The following is a 27,012-nucleotide window of genomic DNA, read 5'->3' on the forward strand; positions in this document are numbered from 1 at the left end:
AGATTGTGTTATAGATCCTTTTAAGATAAAGTGTAAGTAACGTTGAAGGGATTTTTCTCTGTTGTTGTTTTTGTATGAAAAATACAAAGAAAAATAAACTGGAGAATAAAAAAGAGAAGAAGAAGGTGGTAGGAGTGGAGCAAGGGTGGGGATATGCTGAAGCCAGAGGTGGCTGGCTAACGAGAACGTTTAAAAGGAAATGGAGTGCTAAGGATTTTATTACAAGCCGAAAAAAGTGGTTCTAACCACAAACAAAAACAAGCAGCTGAAAAAGCTAATGGAGCTGGAAGATTAAATCGTTTGGGTTATTTTGTTTTTGGTGTTTTACACACACATACATACACTCAGATATCACAACACAAGGGAAACCACTCATTCTGGTAGCCACATAAGGGAGGAGCCACACCAACCATTTTTATTTGGGAGCAAGAAAACAAGAGAGAGAGAGAGAGAGAGAGCAATACGCACACACAAGAGTGAGAGTTAGGGGCGGGCAGAACTATGAGTAAGCTAAGGAAAAACTCACCCCCAAAATTTTGCGAGAGAGAGAGAGGGTTTTGAAAACACTCAAAAAGGGATGCTGTGGTGCTGAGCAGTTGTGTTGTGTGAAGCATCTGTTGTTGTGTGCCCAACTTGTCTGTTGCACTTGTGGTGGATGCTCTGACAGTGTTTGGTCGTGTGTCACAAGAGAGTGTTGTTGATTTTCAAATTGGATTTTCATTTCTTATTGTTTGGGGTTTTGACTCTCAATTTGAAATCTGAGTAGGTTTCAAATGGGCCAAGGCATTGCAAACAACCCCTAGTTGAAGATTAGTTTTAAACAGGATTATCACCGCAGCAGTTATCCGCAAACGGATGTTCATGGTGTAAACAGTCGATTGGTTGACTTTGAAGTGACAACACAACAATCGGAACGGCAAAAACAAAATAAAATTCATAACGGGTGCCAAAAAAATAAATCTTTAAAACCAACGTGAAAAATAAAAACAAGAACCAAATGGAATTTATTTTTAAAAAGTGATTGGAAAAAGAAAAAAAATTGAAAAATATCAAAAATTACAAAGGACTGGAATTTATAAAAAAAAATCAGAAACATAAAAATAACTGTGAAAACTTCCAAAATTAAAAAAATAAATCCGAATTTGGTGTTTGAAAAATCTTAACAAAAAACTTTGCTTAACAAACCCCTCATTGCCAATATGGTGATGTTACAATCACCTACAAAACCCACGGATACCGCCGCACAACAAACGGCCATCAACAGCTCTCAAATGAGTCCCAACTCACAGCCGGATTCCCCAAAATCGAATACATCACCCGAAGTGACAACAAAATCAACAGCCACCGTTGCCGCCGGTGATAACAACATGTCAACACCAACCACACCATCATCGGGATTACCCTCACCAACGGGCAAAATACCGAAATTTATCATAACCCCGCAAAATAATCAACAGGCTGTGAATCAAAATAATAATAATAATAACAACAACAATAATAATAATGCAAATAACAACAACAACATGAAAAACAACGAAGAAAGTTTACGTTACTCCATGGAAAAGCTAAAACAAATGACCGAACAAAGACGTTCTGCATCGCCCAAAAATGATGAAACCGAAACGGAACAAAATGGTCATGAAAATCACAGGCGTTCGCAAACACCTCCATCGGCTGGAACTCAACAGCAGCAGCAACAACAACATCAACCACAACAATTGCAATTTATTTCGGCAACACCACCCCGGAAACTGATGGAATTAAATTCGGTACGCCAATTGGCACGACCGGAACCATTGCAGCATCCCCATGCTGCTCTACTGCAACAACATCCACATTTGTTGCAAAATCCCCAATTTTTGGCAGCTGCAGCTCATCATGCCCAACATGGTCATGGTCACCCGCATCATCATCATCCTGGACATCCAGTATTTCATGCTCATCTTCCGACGGCTGCAGCAGTGGCAGCCACGGCATTCCATTTGAGAGGTCCGCCACTACCACCAACCGCCACATCGACTCTCAGTTTGCCAGGACACACACATGCCCCATCACCGGCCCATTCTCCTCTCTCACCACCCAATTCGCCACCACATTCCGAACAACAACAGCAATCAACAAATGGACTACAAATGCCTTTAACTCTAACACCTACAACATCAACAACTTCTTCTTCCTCTTCTGCCACAACCAACGTCCCTTTACCCCACACTAATCCCCAACTGTCAACAATTTCTCTGCAACCCTCATCACAGACGGGTCAAATACCAGCCGTATCATCATCAGTACATTTATCTTTAAGTCCCTCATCATCTTCGACCACAATATCATCAAGCTCGTCCAGTTCCAGTTCACATCAACAGCATCCTCACCATCTTCATCATCAGCTCCAACAGCAGCAGCATTCACATCATGATATGGATTTGGAAAAGTTGAAATTGGTTGCCCAAGCCCAAGCAGCAGTGGCTGCCCGTTCTGCTGGTCAAGCTGTTAGCGCCGCAAATCGTCCGGATTTAAGTGATTATGGTTTTAGAATACAATTGGGTGGCTTGGCCGCAGCTGCAGCAGCAGCGGCCGCTACATCGAGGCAAATTGCCGCCGCAAATTATGCACGAAGTGATACAAGTGAAGAGTTGAATGTCGATGGCAATGATGAGGAAAGCAACGATGAGGGATCACAAGGTCCACCGTCGGTAAGTAGAAAGATAATTATTTTAATTTTTATTTAAGTGGATATATTTGATATATACAATAGATTTGAGGTAAATGGAATCGACTATGTAACTCGTTAACATTTACAGGACAATGCCGTTTAAAATTAGAAGCACTCCACTGTTAACGTGGAAGTAGATGCAGAAATCGTTTTTTATTGGTATATTTTTTATTTTTGTTTTTGTGAATGAATTTTACCAAAGATATCTGCCGCATATTTATTTCCAAACTTTCAGCCCATGTAATCTTCAAACACGTTCAACGTATTTAAGATATGTTAGGTTCCAAGGGGACATATTTAGGCTTTAAAATTTTTCTGTGTACACTTTCGACTGTGTTCATTTTAAAGGGAGCCCGTTCGGAAATTTAATGTAACCGAAATTTGAAGATTTTAAAGTATGTCTGAAATCAATCGAAAATTTTGTAATACAAAAGCTCCACCGGTTTTAGGAAAAATAAAAATTGGCCCATGTTGTGGACCAGCACCGCAAAATTTTCCGTATTTCTAAGGTTGTCTGGCGGATATGTATGTAATTTCACATTCCAAGTTCTTTGAGGGTAAAATGCTTCATTTTTGATCATTTTGAATATAGATCAAGATTTGACATAGCCCCATATGAAGATCCTGCCTACGGACTCTGAATATATAAGCTCTTAACGAAACTAGCTACATATATTCATTAGCGGAATTAGGCCATTTCAGAAATATCCGTAATGATACCATCTGAATTTTTATACTTTTTCGATTCTTCTTATGGTGGAGGTAATTGATTTTATAGAGAACAATAATTCAACCTTCAGATTTCAAGGAAAACTTACACTTTGCGAAATTATATATTCAATCGCAGGTTAAATAATATATGTCCAAAATGTGTCATATTTAAACTGTGGTTATAAATAAACTCATTTTCATGAAATTCGAATTCAATTCTCACTAAGGTCAACATTTAATATTTATAAGGTTCAATGATGTTTGAATATCTATATCGACTCATTCATCGGATATATTGAACACAAATTGTGAATAATTCAAAAAATAATGCATTCTAATATTTCCCAATGAACTTTTATACCCTCCACCAAGAAGTGGATCCCATGGTAAATTGTTGGTAGATTTGAAACCCAATGACCCAACCTAAAATATCAAACTGTAGCCAATATGCGATTTCGTGAATTTATTTGTATTCAATATTGAGTTCGGCCCATTCGGGGCACAAATTGTAAGCTTCTCATGCGTGTAATGTGACATCCTAATATTTCCCAACCTTGAAAATAAAAAAAAAAACTAGACAAGTTATAAAATCGTTATCGGCCGACATTTTGAGGTGGATATTCAAATACATAAAAATCTATCTGGACTTTTATATGTGGACTATGCTATGGTATATTTTTAGTAGGAAGATTTGACAGCCAAAAAAAAAAAAAAAAATAAAGTATCAAATTATATCCAAGTTTGTAGTAAAATATTGAATAAAGGGAGGAGGCGTTATATAGATCCTACCCCGAAACTTTGATCAATAATCATCACTTTAGGTTAAAAGATTTCTTACCAAACTAGCATCCCAAAATAGTAAATTATAGCTAAATTGGTTGACAGCCCGGTTGCAAAATCTCCAAAATATCGAAATTTAGGAGAACCATTAGGTGGTGGCTTTCCAAAAAATTGGAGCAATATTTGTAATTTTTGTGGGAGAAATTTGCTAGGGCTATATAAAAACGTGCTATACACAATTTCAAAGTTCTACCTAAAAGATTGCGAAATTCATCGTGATTTCAACAGACAGACATGGCTAAATCGCCATAGAATTGTATTTAATTTTTTGCATGATGCATTTTTTTTTTTTGTTTTTTTGTAAATCTATATTTTGGGACTATTAAGTTTATTTGGCATGTCTTCAGCAAAATTGAATGAGGATTATTGGCAAAGGCTTTAATCCCCATAGAAAAATTTACCCCAAAATTCCACTAGTCACCGTGTAATCAGCGGAAGAACCAGGGGGCTCCTATTGTGAATATTATGACCAGTAGGCTTATTTTGTGAACAGAAGAAGACAAAAAGGTTTTCTATCGTAAATAGAAAGAAAAAATATATTATACAGACAATAACGGAGCAAAGGTCATTTCTTGGAGAATAGAACAGTAAAAAGTCTTTTAAGGTCAATATAATGCGAATATGTTGAATTTATTCAAATATATAAGGAATATTTTTGTCTAAAATATCTATCTGGAGTCCTTGAGAGTTTTTTGAGGGTTTAAACAGAAATCTAATTTCTAGTCTCTCTTAAATGCTGAGAGCATTGCAATATTTCATGTAAATACGAAGATACCCTTCAAAAGCCCCCTATAGTTTATATTTTCTCGCACAGGAAACATTTTTCCATTTTCATTCAATTTCGATTTTTAATTTCAATTACTAGGCCCTATAATAACACTGTGCGACAAATTTGAATTTTTTTGATAATTACCGGGAAATTCCAACATATTATGACAGAGCGGCTAAAAAAAGAAGACACGTGTATCGGCGTTTTGAAAGTTTACGTCGGGAGGTAACCTAAAAGGGGGGACAATATTCCTCATTTTCTAGAATTTTTATAATTTTCAAATTATGATTTCATGAAATCCTTGCATTTTAGGATTTCATTTAAAAAAAACAAAAACTAATTTTAAGGTTAATATCGTACTTATTACTAGTTTTTACCCATTTTTCCCACAAGATGACGTTTTAGAAGGGTCCTTACAGGGTCCTTTAGAAGGGTGTAAGGACCCTTCTAAAACGTCATCTTGTGAGAAAAATGGGCAAAATCTAAAAACAACAAACTGGGATTAAGCCTGACTATTTTGCAAAAACAAAATACAAATGGTATCCCAAATAACCCGCCAAACACTACTGAATATTTCTCATTAATATAATTTTTCTTCAGGTCTGTCCCGTTGATTTAACCCGTTCGGTACCGAATGGCCATGTTAACTCAACCACTAATTCACCGACATCGACCACCTCCGGACAAACGACAACAACAACCAGCGAAAAAGAGACAACAAAACGTTTAGCATTTTCCGTAGAAAATATTTTGGATCCAACAAAATTTACAGGAAAAATGCAACAACAACAGCAACACTATGCCAATCAAAGACAATGGAGTTGTAGTGGTAGCAGTAACTATGATCGAGATGAGGAAATGCATGATGATGAGCATAGTGAAGATATGTCGGGTAAGTAGATAATAATTAGTAATAATAATAATAATGAAAAAAATACAGAGAGACAACATAGAGATAAAGACAAAAATATAAAAAAAAACAAAAATTTTGTATTCAAAGAAAGTGCTTTTGAAGTGGGAGCTTTAAAAAATATTTATAATCCCCATTTTCACCTGACTGATATTGAAATTGAATTTGTATTCTATGCGAAGTGATGCTGTTGTTTTTTTGTAAGTCCTTGTACAAAAGCAGAACAAATTCCTGTGTGCCTGCAAAAATCAATTAAAATATTTTTTCGATATGCGAATGTGTGGGTGTGTGTATATGTGCCTGGCGATTTGTCCAAAAAAAAAAAACACAAGATTTGTAAAAATTCTAATATACAACTACATGTATGTATTTGTTGTTATTTGTGCGAGTGAGTGTGGGCGAATGGATCGATGGACGGATGTATGGATGGACGATATTCAATGAGTCGTTTTTTTGTTGCTGCTGCTGTTTCTTTCTCCAAGTGGAATATAGAAATTTGGTAAAAAAAATATATATACGAATATTTCAATCAAAATTCTATTTGCTTTAAACGTTACTATGCATAGATGTGTATTTCAATATGTGAATGCACAAATGTGTGTGTGCCGGTATGTACTTTTGGTATATTTGCATGAATGCCCAAACATATGAAATACAAATACATTCAATCAAATTGAAAACTTTTACACAGCAATATGGGAAGGCAGCAGTATTCCGCCATGTTTTTTGGAAAAGTGTTAGTCTCAACTCAAACCTAAATATTGGAATTTTGTAATAATTAAAATAACTCACATAAAACAACTATGTATGTAGTTACGGATTTGATGAATTATTTGATTTTGGTATTTGTGAAAAATAAATGATTAGAATATTGTAAAAAAGCTGTTCTTCAAATTAACAATTTTTTGGGAAAAAATTCCAAATACCCATCCTCAAACCAAAGTAATACTAGAAATAATATTTGTATTAAAATAAATTTTTTTTTCAGAGAAGAAACAAACCTCCATTTTCCTTCCTAAATATCATAATTTTGGGACATAAAATATTTGGAACCCTAATTAAAAAGTTCACCTACCTCTAACCTGCATAGATCACACACACACACATATTATCTGCAATTGAAATTCCCAAACAAACAATCAAAAAATTTATTTCCCAACTTTTTTAATAAAATTTCGATTTCGATGCTTTCATTCTTATCAGAATTTTCTCATTTCCCAAAAATTGGTTGGCATTTTAAAAATTTAATGATGTAATTAAAACTTATGTCATTATAAGGCTGCTTCAATTTGTTGTTAACTACCCCCAAAAGGAAATTTCTCCGTCTTTGTTGTTAAGAATTCATCTTCACACTCTCCACATCATCACCATCCTCCTCCTCATAACTCACACAGAGAAAATTTGCTCTCCCCTCAATTTTATGAATGGGATGTTTATCACAAAGTGCCAATTATGTAAAATTATAGGAGAGGCAAAAACAACAACAACCGCTCAACACGAATTGTTGTTGTTTTCAACATCATCGCCATCGTCATCATCCGCATCCACATCACAAAAGTATCCGCCAAACAACGTCATCAGCTTTTCAGCTGCTGGTTTTTAGCTTTCGGGGAACATGATGTTAACGCCATTGTTTGTGTTAATAAAACACAATTAACTTCATCAATGGCTTGGTTTAAATCAACACACACACATGGTGTGGGTAAACTTATTCTAGGAAACGGCACATACAAGTTGTTTCAAACACACACAGCCACACATACACGGTCATACACCTACCCAAATTGAGGTCGTTGTTCCCGGTTGCGGACAAATCCATAAATTGGCGTTAAGTATACGCCACACTGAACTTTCATAATAAACCATACCGAAAATAACAATTGTGTGTGAGTGTGTGTTGTTTTGCAGGCATGTGGGTTGTTTGCAATTTGTTTGACTGGCTTGTTGGTTGCGCGACCTGCTCTTTTCATAGCGTAAAGTGCGAACAGTTAGTAAAAGTTTATTCGCGAAGCATTTTTGTAATTGTTGTAGGAGTTTATGGGGTGATCTCTGTAAAATTCATGGTGTGTTTATGAACTTTAAATGATTTTTATCAATGGGAACATTTTGTGGAAAAAATTTTAAGGGCAAAAATTGAGGTTAATTCTTACCTGTTAGGTTATTGTCCTACGATGAACTGCACAAACATTCTGAAAAATAAAAAAATTATTTTTTATTTAAAATTTTTTTTTTGGAAAAATTTAAAATAATTCATTTAAGAAAATTGATTGCAATTTTTTAAACGCCAAATGAAAATGACCATCTCATATCACAAAAATTAAATTTAATATTGCCGATAATTCTAATTGTAACAGCAGTTGCATTTTTTTGAAATATCCATCCTTGTTTCGGTAGTTGATTTAAATTGTGAAATGTAAATTTCAACCTAAATAGGGGTAACAAAAGAGGACTTCGATGTTTACTTAAATGTATTCTTCATATTCAACATTTATATCCCGCTATAGGCTGCAATATAGTGATTTTTATTACAAATTTGTTTTTTTTTTTAAATACAGCCCCATAATATATTTACACAACTATGTTGTCGGTGTATAATATCTTTGTGCAGCCCCAAGGGTTTGTAACGCCGCCAAATCTTGGCCCTAGATCCACCTTTAAGTATACCGACCGTCATATCTCGACTACCTGAGTCGATCTAAACATGTGTGTCCGTCCGTCCGTCTGTCTATCACGAAATTTTGCATGTAAGATGGGTTCTGCCCAATGAAGACCCTTATTGTTTTTGTTAAAGATCGGTTAATATTTAGGGGATGAAATGGACCAAATACTAAATTTCGTTCCAGAGGCCGCAATTATCGCCCAAACATTGCGAATTTTTACAGGGAAGATTTGTTGTGTGAAAAATTACAAAAATTGTATTCTATAGCGTATTTATTTATTCCTGAAGGACATAGACCCGAAAAGTTGATAGTATATCAAAGAGGAGTGACAGGCCTTTAATTTATATTGTCGTATATACTCAGACGTGAGAGCTACACGTAAATATTTACAGGTGCTTACGTATTCAGATATTATTTAATAAATCATTACCACACTAGAGGGCGGAAATATAGAGCTGATGGCGCAGTTATGGTCAAGGACAAGGCGTATAATTTTCGCTGATAATCAGATAATAATTTTAGGATGAAGTGGGACGAAAACTTAATTTTTTGTGTTTTTTTCGGCTACAATAATAAGCCGAACATCAACCCACGGTGAAGGGAATATGGACAAGTAATTAGAAGGGCTGTACTGAATATTGGTAATATTCGGAAAATATGTCAGTGTAAGAATGTAGTGCTGTTGACCTCTAATCGGGCAAGAGCGTGCAACTATCACGAAATATTGCCCAGGCTCGTCATAAAAATCCGCAGAAAGTTAGAAGGTATCGTATGGTCGGCCCCGTCCCACTATACTGCTCCGCTCATTGTTTTTTTTTAAGTTCGGAAATATAAAGAGGCGCCATGTTATGTTCGGCGAATAACACATCAATTACACTTTGGCGCACAATGGTTCGTCTTCTCTTGTTCGTTTTTTGATTTCTCCGAAGTTATGCAGAAAAAACAAATCTACTGTACCATCCAGAATTTTCCGTATTTTAAAAATCCTGGCCTTATTGGCCTCTAGAAAAGTATTATTTTAAAAATCCTGGCCTTATTGGCCTCTAGAAAAGTATTATTTTAAAAATCCTGGCCTTATTGGCCTCTAACAAATTAGTATTTTTAAATTCCAGGCTCTCGATTTTTTTAAATTCACGCCTTATTAGAAAATTAGTATTTTAAAAATCCTGGCCTTATTGGCCTCTAGAAAAGTAGTATTTTAAAAATCCACGCCTTATTGGACTCTAGAAAATATTATTTATAAAATCCTCGCACTAAAATGAATGCACCTTATGCTTTTGTAAAATATATTCCTAAACCAATCACGATTATTGGATCTTGTATCCTTGAAAAAGTATTCTTACAAAAAATCACGTTTATTGGGATAACAGTCCTAGAAAAAATATTGTTAAAAAATCCAGACTTCTTCTTAAACCTGGATTCCTTGAAAATTTTCAATGTGTGATATTATTCTTCAATTTAAAACACATTTCGTTCTACCCTAATAAAGTCGGTCCGACGAATATTTTGTTAATTTCACATTAATTGAGAAGTTAGTTAATTATGACATGGTATCATAATCAAACAAAACAAAGGCCAAACGATGGTAAGGGTAGCTCCAAGTGGTGGGAAAGGGGGGTTGGGATGAAGGAAATTATAGTCAATGTCTCTGCATTTACTAATAAGTTTGTTTTGTAAACTACCACAGAAAACATAAACCCCAAACGTACACTTAATACTCCAATACCACTACAAAGCAGAACACACAAATACGCACACATATATGTCCTTTAATACATAAACAAAGCTACACTATGATGGGGACATCACTGGAGTCATGGTTGTAATGACAGAGGAAGTCCCTCTCCTTTTGTCCCCTCTCAAAATGTGTGTGTGTGTTGTGGAGGCATGATGCTGTGGTATGTATAACAAATGGAGTCTGGTATTATGGAACATGCGCACTCCAACTTGTCAACTTCGACCAACATGGATGGCAGACTTAATGACGTTAAAACGATAAATTACGTTTTATTATGTTTTTAAGGTGTTAAGTGCTTATATGATGGTCGGCCATAATTAGCAATTTGGGGCAATTGGATGAATGTTTACCAGGCGGCATGATTGGTTGCCCTGGTCGTTACCGATGCTGATGCGGCTGCTGTTGCCAGAGCTGTTGGGGCGAATTGTAGACGATGGGGTCGTAGCTAATTAGATTGTTGTAGTAGTGAAATGAAAATGCACAGACATACAAGCGTGATGGAGGGAAGAATGGAGGCTAGAGAATCCTATTGTTTAGGCGGCGGAATTTATTATTGCCAATACCCCGAGCAAATTATGTGTCGCATTAAGTAGGAAGGTATTGTTATTATTAGATTTTGCATTTCATAATGTGTTGTGATGAGTGAGAGTCTGTACTACTGGTTTGTTTGGTGGGTAGGTGGTTGTTGTGTGTGTATCAGCATAATCAAACCGTAATACTAATTATTGTTTGTGTTGTTGTTCGACGACGATATAAGATATCGTTCCTATTGTTCTATTTCCCATAATACAAAATGACAATAGACATACACAGAGAACAATGACAATTTGCCAATGATTTTTGGGGCGTCAAAATTTGAATATTTAAATGAATTGAATGAATTTTAGTGTTAATTGTTAAACAAATGATAAGAACCTCGCACAATTATAATGGAAAGTAAACAAATTATGCGTCAGCATCGGCTAAAAACTAAATAAATATTTGCATATAGATAACTGTTGTTTTGTGGGTCTTAGCCTATTTGGCCGTGAGAGAGATATTTATGTTTGTGCACATATAATGCATACTATATACATATAGCCTTTGGTAATTTTAATTATATGTTTATAATAGGTGACATGCATAAATTTATGAAAGAAAATTACGATAGTGTCAGCAGTGTAATTATTATTTATTATTTGCGAACATAATGGCTTTTAAAGTTTTGTTAATAGGGGAAATTGTATATATGATATATTTTTAGGAATTGTTATAATAGTTATTTATATATGTGGAAGCTGAGTTTTTACAAAATTTTTACAAATATGTAAAAATACCAACATTTTATACAAACAATCTATTTATGTTTCTAAAAAATCCATACTTGAAAAATAATTAAAAACAATATTTTAATGAAGGCCATGCTCCTAATTGTCGTTGAAAAAAAATTAAAAAAAGCGTGCAGCTAATAGTTCTTGAAAAAAATATTTTCCAGAAAAAATAGTTCTTAAAAAATATTTCAAAAAAACCATACTGCTAACATCCCTACATAGTCCTTGGGAAAATACTCCTTAAAAAATTCACGCGTTAGATAGTCCTTGTTGAAAAAAAAAGTTCTTGAAAAAAAATATTTTCCAGAAAAATAGTTCTTAAAAAATATTTCTAGAAAACCATACTGCTAATATCCCTACATAGTCCTTGGGAAAATACTCCTTAAAAAATTCACGCGTTAGATAGTCCTTGAAAAGTTATTCTTCAAAATTCCAGCTTAAAATATATTCCTTAAAAAATTCGCGCTTCTTATAGTCCTTGAAAAGTATTCTTTAGCCCGAGTGACCATATGGTCACATCATAATACGATCAATAAATCATCTAAAAAACCTGTATCCGAGCAGTGCTAGTGTGAAAATACGGCCACAGCCCAAAAATTGATCCTGTCGATTATCCTGATAAGAAAAAAGGGATACAAATCAAATTTTTGAATTCAGTGGCCCTCAATCTAGAAACGCTGAAAGTTTCGTCCCACAATTCGAAAAAAATAATGACAGCACTATTCGGTTTAAAAAAAAAAATAGTTTTTTTACATATCCACGCCTCTTATAGTCCTTGAAAAAAATTTTCTTCAAAAACATCACACCTTGCATACATAGTCTTTGAAAAAATTGTCTTAAAAAAAGTCCTTGAAAAAATTCTTCAAAAACACCACGCCTTGAATAGTCCTTGAAAAAATTCTTCAAAAACACCACGCCTTGAATAGTCCTTGAAAACATATTCCTTAAACGAATCCACGCCTTGGATAGTCCTTGAAAAATTGTCTCTAACGAATCCACGCCTTGGATAGTCCTTGAAAAAAATAGTCTTCAAAAGCACCACGACCTTGGATAGTCCTTGAAAAAAATAGTCTTCAAAAAGACCCCTGGATAGTAAAATATTCTTAGAAAAATCCACGCCTCAAAAAATATTCTTAAAAAAATCCACGCCCTGGATAGTAAAATATTCTTAGAAAAATCCACGCCTTAAAAATATTCTTAAAAAAATCCACGCCCTGGATAGTAAAATATTCTTAGAAAAATCCACGCCTTAAAAATATTCTTAAAAAAATCCACGCCCTGGATAGTAAAATATTCTTAGAAAAATCCACGCCTTAAAAATATTCTTTATCAAAAAATCCACGCCCTGGATAGTAAATAATATTCAGAAAAACAAAAATCCACGCCTTCAAAAATATCTTTTCCAAAAACAAAAAAAATCCACGCCTGGATAGTAAAATATTATAATGGAAAAATCCACGCCTTAAAAATATTCTTAAAAAAATCCACGCCCTGGATAGTAAAATATTCTTAGAAAATCCACGCCTTAAAAATATTCTTAGAAAAATCCACGCCTTAAAAAATATTCTTAAAAAATCCACGCCTTAAAAAATATTCTTAAAAAAATCCACCCCTTAAAAAATATTCTTAAAAAAATCCACGCCTTAAAAAATATTCTTAAAAAAATCCAAGCCTTAAAAAATATTCTTAAAAAATTCACGGCATAAAAAATATTCTTAAAAAAATCCACGCCTTAAAAAATATTTTTAAAAAGAGAAGAATATTCATTAAAAAATTCTTAAAATATCCTGTTCATCTGATATTACTGGAAAACATATACAAGAGTTCGCATTTCACCGACCACCACATAATAGATCTTCACTTTAAACAACCATGTCGTTGAAGCCATGTTGTTGTAATTCCATTCATTTATGACGATAATTAACTTAAAAGCTCTTCAACAGTCATTAAACAAACCGTTTTGTAAAATGACAATTATGAAAAATACACACACACCATGTCGTTGAAGAGATGTTCTTGTAACACATTTATGACGATAATTAACTTAAAAGCGATCAACAGTCATTAAACAAACCGTTGTTGACAATTATGAAAAATACACACACACACACACTAACAACCACAAAATGTATATATACCATCACAAAAAATATTCACATACACAAACGCAAAAAAGGCTGAAGGACAATCAACTTTAGTCATGAAAATAATAAAAGTCGCTCCACTAAGGTGGTAGTGGAGCTCCAGCACTCTACATATAAGTTGGCAAGTATAACTTATTTTTTCAACTCACTGTGCATGTCTATGAGTATGCATACTTCTGTGTGTTTGTTTGTGTGTGGGAGATTTAATAATACACCTTGAAGATATAATGAAACATTTTTCTGGTTCGTATTTTTTTCTGTAAAGTCATAAACTTAATTATAAAATCAGAGAGTGTTAATTATCATGGCCATTCATAAAAAAGTTGTTCTTTTTTTGTGTTGTTACTCACCAAACACAAAGAACGTAGTCGAATATATTTGTTAAATTTATGGAAGGAAGAGGAAGAGGTGCTGGGTAGGAAACAGAAGTTTGTCGTCTATGTTGTCGTAATTTTTAAATTTGTTCCTGTAAAGTTGATGTTGTATACTTTGTGGTTTGTATTTCCTTTTTTAATATGACTTCAATTATTATGAAACTCAAATCTCATCATCATATGATGCTGTTGAATGGTTCCCGAGGGAGTATTTCGATTTACAGTCATTGTTGTAGTTGTTCTTGTTGTTTCATTTGGTATATATGGAATTATAAATAACATCAAAAGGACAATTAATGTAGCCAAGTTATGGTAAACTTTGTTAAAATTAAACCACACAGAAAACAAAACAGGAAGTGGACATTTGTAAATGGGAACAAATTTTTGAATTGGAAATTTTGAAATGTAATATAATTTTTGGGCAAAATTAAAATTCTTTGAAAATGAGGTAAATGAATGAGAAAAATATATTTTTAAATAAGGAAGCAAAGTAAATGATGGTCTAAAAACCAATTTGAAAGGAAATTTAAAATATGTTAACAGCGGATTTTGGATAGGGGAAAATATAGGATAACCGTTTCCACGACAAACATAGGGGCTGATGTTTTGAAGAATACTTTCTTCATCGACTACAAGAGTCGTGGATTTATTAAAGAATATTTTTTAAGGTCTATAAGAAGCCTAGATATTTTAAGGAATATTAGAAGCGTGGACTTTTAGAAGCATATTTTTTAAAGGTGTATAAGAAGCGCATATTTTTTAAATAATATTTTGTTAAAGGTCTATAAGAAGCGTGGATTTTGAAGAATATTTTTTCATGGTTGTTTCGAAGCGTGGATTTTTAAAACATATTTTTTGAAGGACTATAAGAAGGAAGGACTGTATATTTTTCAAAAATATTTTTTGAAGGACTTTAAGAAGCGTGGATTTTTTTAAAAAGCGTGGATTTTATAATATTTTTTCAAGGACTATACACCGTGGATTTTATAATATTTTTCAAGGACTATACAAGCGTGGATTTTATCAAAATTTTTCAAGGACTATACAAGCTTGGATTTTATCATATTTTTTCAATGCCTATAAGAGGCGTGGATTTTGTAAAAAAAAATGTTTATAAGGAATGTATTTTCAAGGACTCCAAGATGTGTGACATTTATAAACAAAATATTTTTGAAGGACTATACATTTTTTCAAGGACTATAAGAAGGGTGAATTTATTAAAGAAAGGTGGATTTTATAAAAAATAGGTCTGAAGGACTATAAAAGGCGTGGATTTTATAAAATACTATTTTTTTATGGACTATAAGAAGTGTGGATTTTTAAAGGATTTCGGATTTGTAAGGACTATAAGAAGCACGGTTTTTTAAAGAATTGTCATTCACCGACTATAAGAAGCGTGGATTTAAACAAAATAGTCTTTCAATGACTTCAAGAAGCGTGGATTTTTAAAAAATAGGGTTTCAAGGACTTCAAGAAGCGTGGATTTTTAAAAAATAGGGTTTCAAGGACTTCAAGAAGCGTGGATTAAAAAAAAAATAGTGTTTCAAGGACTTCAAGAAGCGTGGATTTAAAAAAAATAGTGTTTCAAGGACTTCAAGAAGCGTGGATTTTTAAAAAAATAGTGTTTCAAGGACATAAAGAAGCGTGGATTTTAAAAAAAATAGTGTTTCAAGGACTTCAAGAAGCGTGGATTTAAAAAAAAAAAAGTGTTTCAAGGACTTCAAGAAGCGTGGATTTTTAAAAAAATAGTGTTTCAAGGACATAAAGAAGCGTGGATTTAAAAAAAATAGTGTTTCAAGGACTTCAAGAAGCGTGGATTTTAAAAAAAAGTGTTTCAAGGACTTCAAGAAGCGTGGATTTTAAAAAAAATAGTTTTTCAAGGACTTCAAGAAGCGTGGATTTTTAAAAAAATAGTGTTTCAAGGACCTCAAGAAGCGTGGATTTTTAAAAAAAAATAGTGTTTCCAGGACGATAAGAGGTCTATAAGAAGTGTGGATTTTTCAAGAATCGTGGATTTTTAAAAAAAGGCTTTCATGGAATATAAGAAGTGTGGATTTTTTAAATAATATTTTTTTCAAAGTCCATCATATGGGTTGGGTCTTTATAAACATTTCTTCGAAGTCTATCAGATGGGTGAAGTCTTTATAAACATTTCTTGAGGTCTATTAGAAGCGTGGTGGCAGAGTCTGTGAGAAGGGTGTGGTTTTTAAAATATTTTTCAAGTCCTATAAGAAGCGTGCGTTTGTTAAAAAAAAATATTTTTTGAAGATTGTATCTCTTCCAATTTTTAAGTACAAAAATATTTTTAAAATTTAAATTTCTCTTTTTCATTACCATGACAACAATAGTCAAAGGCCTTCAAGAAGCAATGGCGCGTTAATATGGTCGTATATATGGAAGCATGACTATAGACTTCCTTAGCTATAAAAAAAATCAACAACAACGATATATAAAGAAAATCTCATGCATAAATGATGATCTGCATTCAAGAAACAAAAACATAAAAATCCAGAAAAAATAAAAACAACCAAAATATAAATAAATGTAACAACTTGAAGGGAAAAATCAAGGAAAAATTGTGAAAACATGAAAATAAAAGCCGTGAACAGAAAAGCAAAACACCAAGCAAATGACTTGGATTTGGATGAAACTACCCCTAGAACAATCAAACATACACCCACACACTTGAACAGCCATGTCGTCATGAAGAGAAAACTTAGGGGTTGCTTGCAGCCATTACAGCAGTTGTACTACTACCCGTTGTAATAAAGCAAACAACAAACATGTTGCGGGGGAATGTCTCCCACCACAACATCTCTACACTACAATCATCCACTGAATACATATTTATGTGACGCCATTTGTTGTGTGTGTGGGGCGAGGTTGGGGTGGAGAAGTTTGTTCACAGATTACACAGTAACAAAAGGAAAGGAATTTTTTGGTGGAAGATTTCCAGTTCCCCCAATGGACTTGATATTGATGGTAGACGACGGATGGTTAAAGCTGCAATGACAACAACCAGCAGCACAAACAAATTGTTTATATGTGTGTGGGAGTTTTACGAGACGAAAAAAATCTTGGTAACCATAGAACCATGGAATATGTTTTTGAGTTGTGGTGGTTATGTGGATATATTTTCTTTATTCTTCCCCTATTTTTGTTTAAAGATTTTTTTTTTTTTTTTGGGTAAAGACCAAAAAGTAAAGAGTGAAGGGAAATGTGATTAAAAATGGCTGAAAGGATAAAAATATTGACCAATGGGTGGGAGGTAGTTAGGAAAATAATGGAGTAATTATGATAAAAATTTTATGGATTGTTGATAAAAATAGGGCTATGGGTTCGGGGAAAAAATAGGAAAAATTGGTGTTAATATTTACTATTGATAGTGTAACCAATTTGACAAGCACTCATGTTGCATGAAGCCCCAGCAATTGGAATTAAACTCTGACCAAATTATTCAACAATCTTTAGATTCAACAACAATCTGTAATCGTCTCAGCAATCGATGAAAATAATGATAACATCATTCAACCATCTTTGAATTCAACCCATGAGGATAAATCAAGGATTCATCCTCAGTTAAGTCACTCTGTAATAAATGTGGATAGTTTCGGTCTGGGCTCAACATCTCAAATAAAATATCATCATGAGACTTACTAATCGAAATCGAATTTGAGCAATTTCGGCTGGAAAATTGAAGGAGGGCTTTTATGTGCCCACGACATTTTAAACCTTAAAATATATACAACCAAATGATGATGTCCCGCTTTATTTCCCATATATTCCAAACAAATTGCATTTCCATATCACATGATAGTTAAAAAGCTCTCCCTCAGCTCTCCCCCATATCGATTACCATATCGACATTTTCGCGAATCAAACCAATGCCGGAAAAAGGGATATTATGGTCAACAAAAAAACAACTCCCTACCTCCCTTGGATCATAGAACTGCTTAATGTCTGTGTTATTTTCGCAACACTGCCAGCCAACACAAACAACAACAACACCACCCACACACACACACACCAATGTATAGACATCAGACAACTGGTAGTTGTTTTAAGGCCAAAAACACTTTACCCATTCATTTCAGCGGACTGTTTATTTGTGGTCAATGTGTCTGTTCGTTCGTTAAGCGAGGTGCAAATTTCCACGTTACGCCAGTGGCATGCTGATTTGGTTCAATTACGAACACACACACACCCGCACATTCATCCATTCATTTGCCACAAAATCAAATAAAATGCGGCCGGAAATTAGTACTGTTTATCGTTTTAAATTGAGTGTTTGGTGGTCGCGCCATTGCTAAATGCAATGAAATGGAATGACCAATTTTGCTCCTTTATATCTACCTCCTCTGACTCGGTTCAGACATTAATGTGTTGGGGGCTGGGGGTTTGGGCTCCATGCAAATTGTGAAAAAATGAGTGGGCTGAAAATTGATTGATTTTTTTCGCAGTAGTCGTTAAAGGGTTCCCGGTTGAAAAAAGGAGAAGTAGGGCTATGGAAAAGGGAAAGTAATGAAATCATGGATATTGTTGTGAAGGTTGGGTGTTTCAATATTGTGTGTGAATACTGGAATCGTAGGAGACGACCTTTGTTAGTAGGTGGGGGTATTGCACGAGGGATATTGGCAATTTTTTGGGGACATATATTCCGACAATTAAAATTTTGAGAATAGGTAATTTATATCTTGAATTTTATATAAGAAATCAAGAATGCTGTTAACATATCAACGTTAACAAATTAATTTTTTGCGAGGTATAAAAATGTTTCTATTGCTTTTCGAAGATACTCCAGGCAGCGGATCAAAAGAGCGAAGGCATTCATCGAATTCTTCCAAATCTTTCACCAAACCAATTGTGGTGTCACACTCAGAATTGACCGGCCTATGTTGCGCAAGGGGATCACTTGTCACGCCTCTCATAGACATTGAAAAAATATTTTTCTTTTTTTGAAATCCACCTTGAAAAATATTGTTTAATAAATCTACGTCTCCTATAGACCTTGAAATGATATTCTTTAACAAATCCAAGGTTTATAAGAGGACATTGAAAAAATATTCTTTAACAAATCCAAGGTCTATAAGAGGACCTTGAAAAAATATTCTTTAACAAATCCAAGGTCTATAAGAGGACCTTGAAAAAATATTCTTTAAAAAATCCACGCCTTATTCGGACCTTGAAAAAATATTCTTTAACAAACCCACGCCTTGTTCGGACCTTGAAAAAATATTCTTTAACAAACCCACGCCTTGTTCGGATCTTGAAAAAATATTCTTTAACAAATCCATGCCTTGTTCGGACCTTGAAAAAATATTCTTTAACAAACCCATGCCTTGTTTGGACCTTGAAAAAATATTCTTTAACAAATCCAAGGTCTATAAGAGGACCTTGAAAAAAAAATATTCTTTAATAAATCCACGCCTCCTACAGCCCTTGAAAATATTCTTTAACAAATCCAAGGTCTATAAGAGGACCGTGAAAAAATATTCTTTAAAAAATCCACGCCACTTATAGACCTTTAAAAATATTCTTTAAAAAATCCACGCCACTTATAGACCTTTAAAAAATATTCTTTAAAAAATCCACGCCACTTATAGACCTATAAAAAACATTCTTTAAAAAATCCACGCCACATACAGACCTTGAAAAAATATTCTTTAAAAAATCCACGCCTCAGAGGGACCTTGAAAAATATTCTTTAATAAATCCACGCCTCAGTTGGAAAAATATTCTTTAATAAATCCACGCCTTGAAAAATATTCTTCAATAAATCCACGCCTCAGTTGGCCCTTGAAAAATATTCTTTAATAAATCCAAGCCTCAGTTGGACCTTGAAAAATATTCTTTAATAAATCCACGCCTTCTATAGACCTTGAAAAAATATTCTTTAATAAATCCACGCCTTCTATAGACCTTGAAAAAATATTCTTTAATACATCCACGCCTCCTATAGACCTTGAAAAAATATTCTTTAAAAAATCCACGCCACTTATAGACCTTGAAAAAATATTATTTAAAAAAACCACGCCACTTATAGACCTTCAAAAAATATTCTTTAAAAAATCCACGCCTCCTATAGACCTTGAAAAAATATTCTTTAATAAATCCAAGCCTCAGTTGGACCTTGAAAAATATTCTTTAATAATCCACGCCTTCTATAGACCTTGAAAAACTATTCTTTAAACAATCCAGCCTACTATAGGTCTTGAAAAAATATTCTTTAAATAATCCACGCCTTCTATAGACCTTGAAAAATATTCTTTAATAAATCCACGCCTCAGTTGGCCCTTGAAAAATATTCTTTAATAAATCCATGCCTCAGTTGGACCTTGAAAAATATTCTTTAATAAATCCACGCCTCCTATAGACCTTGAAAAAATATTCTTTAATAAATCCACGCCTCCTATAGACCTTGAAAAACTATTCTTTAATAAATCCACGCCTCCTATAGACCTTGAAAAAATATGTTATTAAAAATCCATGCCTTTTTTTAATCCAGCCTAGCATTTCATTTCCAATTTATTGAGGCTATAGTATACCCTAATCCTCCTCCTCATTATTGCCATTTCTAACAGCTCTTAGCAATCAAATTGCCTAATTTTAGGTAAATAACTGTAAAAAGCAAATAGTCATTAGCCATTATTTTTCTAGCCATTAGGCACAACGGTTTGCCTATATACATACACACACACACCAACAACCTCAATAAAGCTAACGGAATTCACTCGCTCTCCCTTCTCCCTCTGATTGTAACCCCATTTTTATTTACCACTAATTAGTTTAGGTGTAATTCGACTTTAGCCTAAAAGTAGGCAAATAATCGTCAATTTTAATTGCGCCTAAACCATCACATACACTTACAAAATAATGGTTCGCTCACGCCCGTCAGTTCACTTTTATTTTATTGAGCCCCGCTGGACAATAACATTTATAAGTGCACACATATGTATGTAGGTGTGCGGGCGTATGTGTGTGTTATCAGCATGTAGACAGACACATGATTGCAAAATTAAATGCTGTAGTGGACTCTCAATATAAACAGTGCGGTAATTAATCAGTTAATTAACAGCAATGCTTCATTTAATATTGAACATTCATTGACCGATCCGGTAGTAGTCGTTGTTGCCTGGTAATAATACACAATTATAGGTGAAGTTGCAAACACACAGACATACGTAAATACAGATGCATTACGAATACTACATATGACGTATACGTGCATATGTTATAGAGAGGCGTAGTAGGAACAAAAAACATAAGGGGATTAAAAGTTTTTGTAATAGGAAGAAAAGAGAAGAAAGATATGAAATTAAATGAGAGTAATAGTGAATCATTAGCTAATTATTTATGGATCCGTAGGAAGCTGTTTCAGGCAGAAATTTATAAACTATTTTTCCAACTACTTCTGCATCTTAAATTGTATCCCCTATTGTAAAAACTTCCAACCTACGCCTCTGTTGATTTTGTCTAAGGCCATTGGCGATGACGTTAGTATGTGTAATGGCGGTTACGCGCGAGCAAACAACATTTATAAATAGGTTTACTTTTGTAATGGGTGTCTGTTTGAATGAATGAACAAACAACAGATTGCTGGTCGACTCGTCGTCTGTCTGGTTGGTTGGTCGGCATACGTCTCGCTTGCTAACTAAAACAACCTGCAGTCAATTTTTATTTCCGGTATACATACAACACCGCCAACACACATCCACGGAAGTCATTGTTTTTCTATTTGTATGTAGATGCTTACTGGTAGCAGGTCCCTTCCGAACCTGAACTTTTTTGTTTGAGGTGTTTTTCTGTTTGATTGTCTGCTAAGTTGTTTTTTGTTTGAATGAAGGGGAGGGGAGTGGAGTTGAAACGGATTTCATGCTTGTGTACCCATGTAAAGAAAAATGATTTAGTCGAATGACAAAGGATATGGTGGCACATGCATGCATACAAATGGTATATAAAGTATAAGATAAACACACCAGAAAGGGTATTAATTGAAAATCTAATCAAGCTTTTAACATAAATTTTGCATGTGGTAATTTCAATGATTTCAATTTGGTGGGAAGATTTCTTTGGAGAAAAATTGAAAAAATTAAAAAAAATTGAAAAATTAATTAATTTAATTAAATTAAATAAAATTAAAAAGTGTCAACCAAAAATATGGAATCTATACAAAAATTTGGTTCAAAGATTCCCAGCAGTGAAATCACTTCTCCGAACTATAATCTTGTTTATAGTAAAATAGTTTTTACGACTGATCTTTAAAGTCCTTAAAGATGCTCCATTATTTTTCTTATCCTCTTTTCCTTACCTTTCGGCTAAGTCTTAATGAAATTATCTCCAAGTAAATCCCATCAAAAAATCAAGTTGTTCCACCTAACTCCTTGTTATACTTAAATCGTAATTTCCATCTCCTCTCGCACAGTTAACAAGGACAATTAAGTAAAAGTTTACTTGTTAACAAATTAACTACACAACAAAACAATTTAGTAACCCTTGGGCAGGGTTAAAAAATTTCCGCCAAGTAGCAAACATAAAATACAAGGAATTCAAAAATCTTAACCCCATCTCGAAGTGAAAACCAACCAAACAATTAAAACGTTTTAAAACCTTTTCGGCATGGTTTGGAATAGCTTTTTTTAAAAGGGTGTATAACTGGGATACTGTTTGGGTGGATTGTTATGTTCTTTAAAATGACATTAAGTAGCGTTCAAAATGAACTCAAGCATTGCCAACAACAACAACTACAACAAAAAAACACGTTTAACAACAACAGCGACAATTTCTCATTGTTAAGGATATTAGTTGCATATAAATTGGAATCAAATTTTTTGGCTGCCGGAGTTTCTTTAAATAATTCCAAAGGGTTGAAATCCAAGCGAGTGAGCTGTCAAACCCTTATCAAAAGAAACGTGGGCTATCCTTTCAAGTGTGTATGGAGGGTTTTCATAGAATAAATGTGTAAATTCCGAACATTTGTAAATGTCGCCAAGATGTGAAAAAGTACAGAGTTGTAAAATCAAGGTATTAACCAGAAAAGACTTAATCAAGAATAAAGTTTTCTTGGGGAGAGATTTTCTTTACCCTCCTGGATTTTAAGAATGAGAGTATTTGGAATGATGTAGCAAGAAAATTAGGTGGCTATGGCGAATTTTACGCATTTGTAATCTCTTTCCCCTTAAAAAATTATTTCTTCAAAAATTCCTTATAAATCTACGTCTGGGTCCCCAATGTCCCCTTAAAAATAGTCCCTAAGAATAAAATCCGTTCCTGGGCCTTCTTTGTCCCTCAAAAAAATGGTGACTCCGTAAGCCAGAGCATTAAAAACACCAACATTTGTCTGGACTCTCAAAAAATATTTTTTAAAAAATCAATGCCTGGGCTTTGATAGCCCTTTAACGAAAATTCCTTCAAAATTTTAAAATCAGGCTTTGATAGTCCTTTAACAAAAATTTCTTCAAAAATTAAAACCTGGGCTTTAACGAAAATTCCTTCAAAATTTTAAAATTGGGCTTTGATAGTCCTTTTACAAAAATTCCTTCAAAAATTAAAACCTGGGCCAAAGCCCCCTTAAAAAATCCATACCAAGGCCTTTATAGACCTTTTAAAATTATTTCTTAAAAAATTCTCGCCAAAGCCTCTTAAAAAAATCCACGCCAGGGCCTTTATAGACTTTTTAAAATTATTTCTTATTATCATCGCCGAAGCGAGTCCACGCCTGGCATTTGATAATCCTTTGAAAATAGTCAGATAACAAAAATTCCTTAAAAATCCACCCCTGGGCTTTGATAGTCCTTTGAAAATAGTCTGTTAACAAAAATTCCTTAAAAATCCACGCCTGGGCTTTGATAGTCCTTTGAAAATAGTCAGTTAACGAAAATTCCTCAAAAATCCACTACAGGGGTTTGATAGTCTTTTGTAAAGAGTCCTTTAAGAAAAATTCCTTAAAAAATCCACGCCTGGGGTTTGATAGTCTTTTGAAAATAAATTCCTTAAAAGATCCACGTCTGAGCTCTGATAGTCCGTTAAAAATAAATTTCTTGAAAAATCGACGCCTGAGCTCTGATTGTCCTTTGAAAATAAATTTCTTAAAAAATCCACGCCTGGGTTTGATAGTCCTCTTAAAATAAATTCCTTAAAAAATCCTTGCCTGGTCATTGATAGTCCTTTGAAAATAAATTCCTTAAAAATCCATGCCTTTGCTTTGATAGTTCTTTGTAAATAGTCCTTTAACAAAAAATCCGTCAAAAATCCACGCCTGTGCTTTGGTAGTCCTTTGCAAGTAGTCCTTTACAAAAATTCCTTAAAAAATGCACGCCTAGTCATTGATAGTCCTTTGAAAATAAATTCCTTAAAAGATCCACGCCTGAGCTCTGATAGTCCGTTAAAAATAAATTTCTTAAAAAATCGACGCCTGAGCTCTGATTGTCCTTTGAAAATAAATTTCTTAAAAAATCCACACCTGGGTTTGATAGTCCTCTTAAAATAAATTCCTTAAAAATCCTTGCCTGGTCATTGATAGTCCTTTGAAACTAAATTCCTTAAAAATCCATGCATGTGCTTTGATAGTTCTTTGTAAATAGTCCTTTAACAAAAAATCCGTCAAAAATCCACGCCTGTGCTTTGGTAGTCCTTTGCAAGTAGTCCTTTACAAAAATTCCTTAAAAAATCCACGCCTGTATTGATCTTGAAAAAACATTGTTTAAAATATTTTCGTCTGTGTTGGTCCTTGAAATAAGTATTGTTTAAAAAATCCACATCTGCATTGGTACTTGAAAAATACTTTTAACGAAATCATCGACTGTGTTGGTCCTTAAAAAATATTTTTTGGGGCTTGAAAATATTCTTTAAAAAGTCGACGCCTGTTTTTGTCCTTAAAACCCTATTGTTAAAAAAACCACACCTGTGTTGGTTCTTGACCAGTTTATAGTGCAAATGGTCTTTGAAAGATTTTGTTTAAAAATCCTTAAGAGAATCCTGAAACTGATACTGCAGACATCAATTCCTTCTAAGGCCCTGACATTTTTGTTAAATATTTCCCTATCATTTTAATAACCCTCTGCCGAATTTTGTATCCTGCCATCATCGTGTGACCATTATGACATAAATTGTTGTAACATGACAAATAATTGGTTGTCACAGATTCGCAAAAACCATTGCCTCGCAAATATCTAACGATGTGTGTATGTGGCAAACAACTGTGACAACATCGGCAGCAACAAAAACAACAACAACGGCATCACAGCCATAATCTATTTTAATTGAATTGAATGGGTAACAACATGATGTGTGGGTTGTTACACCCCCTCAAAAACAGGGCCCATCACAGATTTATTTCCAATTAATTTTGTCATTTTTGTTGTTGGTTTTTTGCCTTTTTCCTCTATTCTGGTAAGGTGCGGGGTGGGGGTTAAGAATCAACAAATATTGATTGCATTTTTGTGGAGGGTGTTACTTTTTTTTGAGATGGCAAAAAAACAATCACATCAAAGACTGGCTTGGCTATTATGTTGGCAGATTCTGATGATGGTGACGATTGTGGGGAGAGAAAAAAGTGAAAGTGATTGATTTCAATTTATATTTTGAATGACAATTTTTTTTTCGTTTTGATTCCAATGGTGGTGGTCAGTGGTCATCAGTGGCCATTTGGTCATCATCAGTATCACAACAACTCAGGCATTTAACATATCGTGGGGATGATATGCTGGATCATTTGCCTTAAATGATTGATGATAATTTCTTGTGTACTATTATATTTAGTTTTATATTATCAATAATTGCTAATTTATTACGAATTTATTTTCTATTTTATCTAATAATTGTTTTTGTTTTGTCTTTTAGCCCAAGACCTTAATGACATGGACCAAGATGACATGTGCGACGATGGCATGAGTGATATTGATGATCATGCAAGTGAGACGGATTCAAAAAAGGGTGATGGCCGTTCCGGTGATGGTAAATCGAATAGCAGTAGTGGTGGTTCAAAGCCCAGGCGAGCCCGTACGGCATTCACCTATGAACAGTTGGTGTCCTTGGAGAATAAATTCAAAACGACCCGGTATCTAAGTGTTTGCGAACGATTGAATTTGGCATTGAGTTTGTCGCTGACTGAGACGCAGGTAAATGTTGGAAAATTTAAATCAATTTTAAAAATAAAAAACGAAACTCTACACAGGACATTATAAAAAAGACTTGCAAAATATCCTTTAACAATTCAAGGTTTCTTATAGGCCTTAAAAAATATGTTTTAAAAAAAGAAGGCTTCCTATAGACCCAAAAAAAGAAATATTCTTTAAAAAATCCTCGCCTGTTATAGGCATAGAAAAAATTCTTTAACAAATCTACGCCTCTTATAGGCCTTGGAAAATATTCTTTAAAAAATCCTCGCCTCTTATAGGCCTAGAAAAATTCTTTAAAAAATCTACGACTCTTATAGACCTTAAAAATATTCTTTAAAAATACACGCCTGTTTCCCGAATTATTTTTTTTTTTTTTTTGTTTTAATTAAATAATTTTTTATTTTTACTAATTTCCAATTTATTTCTTCTATCTCATTTTAGGTGAAAATCTGGTTTCAAAACCGTCGCACCAAATGGAAGAAACAAAATCCTGGTATGGATGTCAACAGCCCCACAATTCCACCACCTACCGGTTCATTTGGTCCTGGTGCTTATGCCAGTAGTCTTCTCTACTCACACACTATGCCCTATTCACCCTATGGCCCATATTTCCATCCCTTGGGTGCGGCACATCATCTAAGTCATTCGCATTCATAAAATTGTAAGATGCAACATAAATTGTTGCAAATAATGGAAATGCGTAAATATCAAGGACTAAGGAAGGAGT

At 34.0% G+C, this 27,012-nt stretch overlaps 1 protein-coding gene across 1 annotated transcript; it reads left to right on the forward strand.

Annotated features, from left to right (window-relative positions):
- The first annotated feature begins 1,199 nt into the window (after positions 1 to 1,199).
- Positions 1,200 to 27,012, forward strand: LOC133332126 (homeobox protein slou). Its single transcript, XM_061540505.1, has 4 exons — positions 1,200 to 2,693; positions 5,634 to 5,925; positions 26,008 to 26,285; positions 26,727 to 27,012. Exons 1-4 carry the CDS (start codon positions 1,200 to 1,202, stop codon positions 26,940 to 26,942), a joined length of 2,280 nt encoding a protein of 759 aa, XP_061396489.1. The 3' UTR covers positions 26,943 to 27,012.

Source organism: Musca vetustissima, unplaced genomic scaffold (genome assembly GCF_032173495.1).
Source record: "Musca vetustissima isolate MV318-11 ecotype Yass unplaced genomic scaffold, APGP_CSIRO_Mvet_v1 utg369862, whole genome shotgun sequence".
Taxonomy (NCBI): Eukaryota; Metazoa; Arthropoda; class Insecta; order Diptera; family Muscidae; genus Musca; species Musca vetustissima.